Source organism: Galeopterus variegatus, unplaced genomic scaffold (genome assembly GCF_000696425.1).
Source record: "Galeopterus variegatus unplaced genomic scaffold, G_variegatus-3.0.2 Scaffold2070, whole genome shotgun sequence".
NCBI classification, from domain to species: Eukaryota; Metazoa; Chordata; class Mammalia; order Dermoptera; family Cynocephalidae; genus Galeopterus; species Galeopterus variegatus.
Genome location: NW_007728181.1, coordinates 132,336 through 141,517, shown reverse-complemented (window position 1 = coordinate 141,517; position 9,182 = coordinate 132,336). Strand labels below are relative to the sequence as shown.

The 9,182-nt window shown below is 33.4% G+C and overlaps 1 protein-coding gene across 1 annotated transcript in view; it reads right to left on the bottom strand.

Moving 5' to 3' along the window:
- LOC103596673 (dystrophin-like) overlaps positions 1–9,182 on the bottom strand; it is a gene marked incomplete at its 5' end in the record, with an annotated part of 285,255 nt that overhangs the window by 145,589 nt on the left and 130,484 nt on the right. The window contains one exon of the mRNA XM_008580348.1: positions 7,055–7,237. Within this exon, the coding sequence (XP_008578570.1) occupies positions 7,055–7,237 (183 nt within the window). The remainder of the gene's footprint in view (positions 1–7,054; positions 7,238–9,182) is intronic.

Below are 9,182 nucleotides of genomic sequence, written 5' to 3'. Positions count from 1 at the left end.
TCCGAACCCTCGGGCGGGAGCGCCGCCGCGCTTCCCAAGCGGCGCACTATCCAGTGCGCCACCGGGCCGGCCCAACATAAGTACTTTTATATAAAATAACAAAAATTAAAGATCACTATAAGAAAGCAAAAAGATCTTTCTGACTGGGGGATGAGGAAGGATATCTTCAATAGGACATTTTGTAAAAAATTGAATATAAGAGAAGAGATGAATACATTTGGCAACACTAAAACACTAAAAGAAAAACCTTCCATTCATCAAAAGATACCATAAAGAAATTGAAAAAAACAGCCTCAAACTTGAAGAAAACAATTGCGACAATTGTAGTAGGTCATAAGAATACAAAAAATAAATGCCAACAAGTCAATTAAAAGATGAACAGATAACCCTATAGAAAAATTAAGGAAAGGTCTGAACGAGCATTTGAAAGAAAAAGAAAAACGGGCATACAATACACATCAATAAACATATGAAGATATGTTTAATCTCATTAATAACCAAGAGAACATATATCAAAATTGCAATGAAATACCATGTTGACTGACATAAATGAGAAGTTTGACAATTCCATGTATAAGAGAAGATATGCACCAACAAAAATTTGTCTTTGTTACGGGAGAGTGTATAAATTGGAAGGACACACTGGAAAACAAAGACACATATTTTGGAAAATAATTTGTCATTCTCGGTGAGATGAACATTCACATACCTGACAACCCAACAACTCACTTTTCAGTATATGAGGTTACTTCAAAAAGTTAATGGAATAATTTGTATTAGCTTTTAATTCTGTTTTTCCATGAACTTTTTGAAGTACCCACATATATCTTCAGAAAAACTGTTTTGCATAAGCAACAAAGACAGTTAAAAAGAATGATCATTTCAGCACTTTCTGTAATATTTTTTTTAATAAAGGAAGCATCCTTTATGTCCACTGGAAGGAGAATGAACAAATATATTATGCCACCATAAAAGAGGGAACTGAATCTCAGACACAAATATGTTGGATGGAAAGAGCACTTCCTAGAAAACTATATATTATAGGTTATCATTTTTTGTAATGCTCAAAACAAGCAAAACTGAACAATATATTGTTTTTGCATTCATACTGTGTGATAAAGTATTTTTAAGCAAAGAAACAATTAAGGTGAGTTTCCAGGTTGTGATCATATCTGTTAGGGAAAAGGCCAGAAGATGCAATAGAGGATAAGAATATAGAGAAGGTCATTTTCTATTAGCTTTAGAATTGTAAATATTGGGCAAGCCTATAGGTAGTGCATTCACCACCACATGCTACCTCCCCCACCGCCCCCAAATTACTACCAAAAAAAAAGCAAAGCCTAGAGAGGAAGCTTTATTTTAGGAGAAAGTAAAACATCTATCAGGTTTCTCATATTTCTCATTTGTTTATATCCCTTACAGATGATGAAGGATATTCCATATCTATCTGATGGAAAGTATCAGTCTAACCTGCCTTGCAAGACTACCAACCTTCTATACTTGCTTGGCATTTTATGTACAGTTGATTACAAAGAAAGTGATATTAAGTATTTTGCTTTAAAAGGTGATAGAAATCTTGGGCCGGTCCGGTGGCGCACTGCTACAGTGTGCTGCTTGGGAGCGCGGCGGCACTCCCGCCGAGGGTTCGGATTTCACATACAGACCGGCCGCTCACTGGCTGAGCAAGGTGCGGGCGCAACACCGAGGGTTGCGATCCGTTGCCGGTCACGAAAAAAAAGACAAAAAGGAAAAAAAAAAAGGTGATAGAAATCTTAAATCTGGGTCATTTTCAGCTCCTGCTGGATTACAGGCTGTCTTCCTTCTGGGCAAAGATCCCAGTAGGAAAATATAAGTATTTCTTTAAATACCTTAGAGCTTTGAAGATAAGGAGATGTGATTGGTAATGTCTTATTAACTTTGGTGCAAACTGAGGTAATGAACTACCTTGCTGATTAAACCATCAGGATGGATGGCCTCTTCCATCTTTAATGCAACTGAAGGACACAGCTGGAGAGGCTGACTGTACCAGCTTTGCAGGTCACCTTTGTAAAATAAAATACAGTCTTGAAGCCTGAATTGGAGCTAAAAGCCACTTAGAATAACTGTTAGGCTTAACAGTTTGGAACTTAAAATTACTCTGAAATAACAGAATTCAAAGTGGCTTTGAAGGAGAGAACAAAAGAAAAAGTAAATCTCTGTTCAAAATGGTTAGACGGAGCTAATGTAGTAAACCATCACACCCTGTTTCAGTCATATTGAGATGCTGGATAAAATATAAAGGAAACATTTTAAATTCATCTTTGATCTACAAAACATGTATGAAAAACCTCAACTGTCAGGAAAAAAAAAAAAGAGGAAAGTGCAAATAGAGAGTGGGAAACCAGGCTTAACAAAGTAACTGGCATATGAGAACAGGGTATATAACATACAAGCTAGGGTATTTGTCACTAACTTGGGTTGGGAAATAGACATTGGTCTCACCCATGCCAGGAGACATAAAATAATAATGGAATGCACCGTACCTTCCAGGAAACAAGAACTAAAAATTCCCCACCCACTGGAGTATAGGGATTTAGCAAGGAAGCTGAGAATCCTTTGGATTCTTGGTTGGAAAATAAGGATCCATCCCTACAAAGTTGAAACCCAAGTTTATATCACACACGAGGGCAAAGCATAACATCTCTAAGACCCTGGTAGAAACAAATACAAAGACTCATAAGGACTTTCCAACAGTCCAGAGGAAAAGGAATTTCTAGTAAAAACAATTCCTATTATAGGTGAGCTCACAAATCAAAAAAACAAACGTATAAGCAGGATTTATTTTCTTAAGGTTGACAATAAGTGTTCCAACTTAAGAAATAGAAGTGCTACATTGCCTACATTCTATGTTGGGAGAATATCTATTACTTCTTTTCATGAGCCCTTGTCTAAATAGAGAGGGCTGATGGAGAGGACATTAGAGGAAAGTGGAGAGGAGAGTTTGAAAAGATCGGCAACTTTTCTTTCTCATCTTTTTATGGGGATGGATAGGCGAACTCATCTGGATCCTTTTCTTTACAGAATCTAAAAGAGAACTGCTCATCTTGTGGGTAAATAAATTCAGGAAGGGGTAATTTGTCTGCATTTCCTGTTGAGCTGTTGGTATGTCCGAAGAGGAATCAATGAAAACTCTTACAAGTTTCTCATTCCTAAAAGGTATAGAAGATGGGTTCTTCCAGTGCCCACAGGCTCTGAGTTGAGATGTGGTGGGTAAGTAAATAACACTTCAAGGGACCACAGAATCATTAGTCAAAAAGCTGTAATCATCAAGGGAATGTTGTTGTAAGGCTATTAGCAAGATTCAGCCTGAAATTCTTGTTAAATATTACAGGGTACCATGAATGCCTGGGAGATCTTTTTTGGGGATTCAAAGTCCATTAAATAAGGCTAACCTGGATCCCCAACGGACCACATAAAGTCTATAGGGAACAAGCTAGATCAGTAGTGATAACATATAGAAAGGGGACAAATAATCAACGCAGACGTATGTGGGTGTTAACAAAAGGGAATAGCAATTGTGGCCAGCCAAGAAAAGGACATTCATAAGAGAGTACTTTCCTTTATCCTTCCTTATACTAACACTAGAAAATCAATATCCAGAAATTGGGTGATAGAAGGAGACTTGAGATAATTTTTCCCCACTCCCGCCTCTCAATAAATTGCTGAAGCCACCAACAAGATTAATGCAACCTGGTGGAAGATTTACATAAAGTATGAGACTGAAATTTAAATTAGACCCAATTTTTATAACTAAGAGTGAATAAAAAGTTATTGGATCAGACTGAAATAATGTTTAAGAAGACAACTACTTAGCAGAAAGTAGAATTTGACATGGTTTGTTGTAGTTATCGGAAAAATAAAATGGCCTCATGCTTATTATTCATTAAGTGAGAATTCCCAAACAAATTGCATTTGTTCAAGTTGTTTAACTTAAGGAGGAAATAGAATTAATTACACAAAAGCAGAAGATCATGACAAAGAAGAGAGAGATTTGAAAAAGAACTAAATAAAATCTTGAAAAATGGAAAATTTGGTCTTTGAAAAATATAAATGCACATACACACATATATAGATAAATGTGCATACAGAAAAAGATAAGTAGACTTCCCTTTTGAAGGATAAATTATGCCATATGCAGTTGAAGAGAGAATTTGACAATTGGAAGTCAGATTTTTAGAACATTACCCTGATTTGAGTAGATAGAGATAAGAATATAGAAAATATTAAAGAGAAACCCAGAATCAGGATATAGGTTGGGGAGATTCTTCATAGACCTAATAAAGAGCCCCCTAGGAAGGAATGAAGAGATTGGGAAAAAGACAGTATTTAAAAATATAATGGAGAACCACTAAAGAAAGAAATAATTTATATGTTCTTATAACACACCCAGGTGACAAATTATAAATGAAAGCAAATCTGCACATAGACAAAATAGAGTGAAACTGCAGTGCGTTGAAGACAAAGAAAATTAAAACTTAACAGAAAAAATTATAAAGGAATAATAATTTGAGAGCTGACATCTTAACAGCAAGAAATTTTCAAAGCAAGGGAATAATATCTTCAGCGTTATAAAAAATAACTGTCCCTACATAATTATATGTTCAACTAGGCTATTATTCAATACTGAGGGTAAAATGAAGGCATTTTTAATTATGCAAAATCTGAGAGCATTTCCTACTCACACTCAATGAAAGAGCAAGAAGTAAATTGAACACAGAAGCAAAAGGAAGGACAAAAAGCAAAACTGATCACATAAATTGTAAAAATAGCATTGGCAAATCTAAATAAATATTGTATTAAATAATAATTGCAACAATAGCAGCAGCAGCAATGGTACTGACTAATTTTAGGAGTAGTAAGAGGTAAGGTCCAAATTAAATAATAGGCAAATATAATAAGCAAGATGGAGGAGTTAATTCAGAGTTAAAACATGCTAATGTGTCTACCATATTATTGTTACAGAGGTTCATAGAAATATTTATTATTTCTGAATTTTTTTGATTAAGGTATGCATGATGATAATTAAAAGTACCATTTAGACAAAATATATAAAGTATATGTTCCAAGCCAGTGGAAAAGGAATAAAAAGGGACTGAATGACTTGATAACTTCAATATAAACAGGAAAGACTAGAAGTGTTAGTAAAGTTGAGTGAGAAATGGAAGGATAGTTCAATAAATGGTCTTGAAAATGTTGTTATAATTATGAAAAGAAAAGATCCCTTTCAAAATTATACTGCAAAATACATTTCTGTTGGATTGAACAATATCATGTAAATGGACATGAATAATAGAAAGCAAAGACTAATACTTATGTAAAGACATTAAAAACATAAAAAAAGAATATTTAAGTGTTTTATTTAAGTATTGTTAGAAAGCAATTTCCTGGATACAAAAAGTTACTCCCCCCCTAGTAATTAGTTGTGACTTCCTTGAGACTTTTACAGTACCATCTTGTCTCTTTCCTTCCTATTCTTTGTTTTATTTTCTGTAGCACTCACATAGCACTAATACAAGAGATGTGTCTTTATATCCTCAGCAACTAAAATACTTCCTGGCATGTAGAAGGTACTTGCCTAGTGTCTGAGTAGTGACTTGGATAAAAGAAAAAAGAAAAGAGAAAAAAGACTGGTGAAAAAGAAGAGATTAGAATTGGTAATAAAGATACTCAGAGATCATATTTTATGACTAGAAAGTTATAATTTTATAATTATCTCAGTACTTTAAGTAAAAATATATATTTTAAAATGTTTTTTATAAATCTGCTCTACTGATCTGAATTGTACCTGCCTTTAAATATCAAATATTCAATATATATAGCTAACTAAACAATAACATTCTTCAACTACAATGGGACACCTGAATCTTTAACCAACTCTATTCACAGAAATAACCTAGTTTGCATGGGGGAAGAAAGCTTAAAGACCAACTCATGTACAGTGTCTGGCAGCATCATCATTTGGTAGTAGGTAAAGTTTTGTGCTCCTTAGCACAGTATTTTTACAAGGAGGATTGTAGTTTTATTTTTGATACAATTACTTGGTAATCATATGAGGCACCAGGATTTCTTACCTATATTCAGATAAGCATAATCTGAAGAGCAAATCATGTGAGAAAGATAAAGCAGGGCTTATGACAATGAATCAATATAATATGAAATGCCAAAAATAAAAAAGAACTAGTTAGACAACTTGTCTTGTTAAGAACTCTACAGGGCAAGCGGTTATTAAAGACAACTAAAATAAGATATACTTCTCCACAGAATACTTTCCAACTAAGATACTTAAATAAGTTTATGTACATTAAAATATATAAAAAATAGAAACCGATTCCTATAAATTAGGAGAAATCTAATTTATAGTATTTTAGTGACCTAATAATAATAATAGCAATAGTAAGAATTAGAATAGCTATTTATGTTTATTGAGTATTAGTCTAAATACTTTAAATAGAATACAGTCAGTCCTCCATATCTGTGGGTTTCACGTCACAGATTCAACTGACCTGAGATAAAAAATATTTGAAAAAAAATAATAAAAAATAACAACACAACAATAAGAAATAATACAAAAAAATACAGTATAACAACTATTTACATAACATTTACATTGTTTTAGGTATTATAAGTAATCTAGAGAGATTTAAAGTATATGCAAGGATGTGCATAGGTTATATGAAAACAATATGCCATTTTATATCAGGGACTTGAGCATCCATGTATTTTGGTATTAGAGTCGAGTCCTGGAACCAATCCCCACAAACCAAAGGGTACTTTTGTTCATTTAATTTTCTCAATAACTCTATAAAGTATGTATTATTTTTATGTTCATTTTACAGATTGGAAACACATTTATACAAGTTAAGCAACTGGCACCAAGTCATACAACTTGTAAGTGCTTAAGTGAAGAATTCAAATCTACGTAATTTTATACCACAATCCGTGTTCTTAATCACTATGCTTCACAAATGACCATATATTGACATACAATGACAACAAAATAAGTAAAGCAACTGACTTCCAATGTCTTGCATTTTCCATTCAGCCTGGTGCAGAGCCACTGGTAGTTGGTGGTTAGAGTGTCAAGTTCCTTTTTTAAGGCCTCTTGTGCTACAGGAGGAGCTTGAGCTATGACACTATTTACAGTCTCAGTAAGGAGTTTCACTTTTGTTTCTTTTTGCTGGGCCTCTTCTTTAGCTCTCTGAAAAATAAAGAGTGTTCTCTTAATAGCAAAGCAATGACTTTATTTCTGAAATGCAAACCCCTGTTTGATGTAATTACTTTTCACAACATCTCTGTTAGGATGAGATTAATAAAAATAAATCCAATATTGATCCCATCTGTTTTATAAATGTAGGTTTAGTTATAATTAGAAACTTGAAGGAAAAAAACTATAACCAGAATATAATAGATCTTTAATAAAATAGTTTAAAAACTAATCTGTATGTGGGCATGCATCCATGGCCAAATGTGTATACATCTATAAAATAAAGTGTTTGAAACAGGCAAAAACCAAATATTACAATACTAACTAGGTTAAAATTATTTAGTAGCCTATAATTGAAATCACTTATAAATTACTGAGATGGATGAATAATATAGAAATCTGTACAAATACTGTTATTTAAACTAAAATGTACTTGGCATAGAAATGTCCTCTTAATGCTATATTTGGGACCGTATTTTGCTGAAAAAAAAAAAAAAGAACTTGAAAACTCATGAAAGAAAAAGAGAAAAGCAGGCCTGACATTAGGACCTGTCTTGGCACTCAAAGCTTTGCCTTGGTCTTCTCCTGAGAATGATAAACTGTTTCACAGAATTTCAACACTGAGCAAATCCACTTTGTTACCATGTGGATCAAGACCACAAGAGTATGCCCACTCTCACCACTTCTATTCAACATAGCACTGGAAGTACTAGCCAGAGCTATTAGACAAGAGAAAGAAATAAAAGGCATCTAAATTGGAAAGGAGGAAGTCAAACTGTCCATGTTTAGAGATAACATGTTCTTATATATAGAAAACCCTGAAGTTTCTACCAAAAAACTATTAGATCTAACACATTTAGCGAAGTTGCAGGATTCAAAATCAACATACAAAAATTAGCAGCATTTCTATACACTAATAGTGAACTATCTGAAAAAGAAATCAAGAAAATAATTAACTTACAAAACTACAATAAGTACAAAAAAACAAAAAAAGATACCTAGGAAAAACTTAACCAAGGAGGTGACAGACCTCTACATTGAAAACTATAAAACTTTGAAGAAAGAAATTAAAGAGGACACAAATAAATTGAAACATAACCTGTGTTCATGGATTGGAAGAATTAATGCCATGAAAATGTCCATACTACCCAAAATGATCAACAGATTTAATGTAATCCCTATCAAAATACCAAGGACGTTCTTCACAAAATTTTAAAAAATCCTAAAATTCTTATGGAACCCAACATGATCCCAAATAGCCAGAACAATCCTGAGAAAAATGAACAAAGCTGGAGACATCACACAACCAGACTTCAAATTATACTACAAAGCTATAGTAACCAAAACTGCATGTTTCTGGCATAAAAACAGATACACGGACCAATGGAATAGAATAGAGAGCCCAGGAATAACCACCTACAGCCAACTGATCTTTGACAAAAATGCCTAGAACACATATTGGGGAAAAGACGGTCTCCTCAATAAATGGTACCGGGATTGTACTGGGAAAACTGGATATCCACATGAGAAAGAATGAGACTAGACCTATACCTCTGACCATATACAGAAATCAACGAAAAATACATTAAATATTTAAACAGAGAACCAAAACCATGAAACTACTAGAAAAGGACAGGAACAATGACCCATGACATGGGGCTGCTCAAGGATTTCTTAAATAAGACTTCAAAAGCACAAGCAATTAAAGCAAAAATAGACAGTGGGATAAGATCAAACTCAAAAGCCTTTGCACAACAAAGGAAACTGTTAACAGAGTGAAGGGACAAACTACAGAATGGGAGAAAATATTAGCAAACTGTACATCTATCTGATAAAGGGTTAATACCAAGAATATACAAGAAACTTAAACAACTCAACAGCAAAAAAAAAAAAAAAAAAAAAAAAAAAAAAAAAAAAAAAAAAAAAAAAAAAAAAAAAA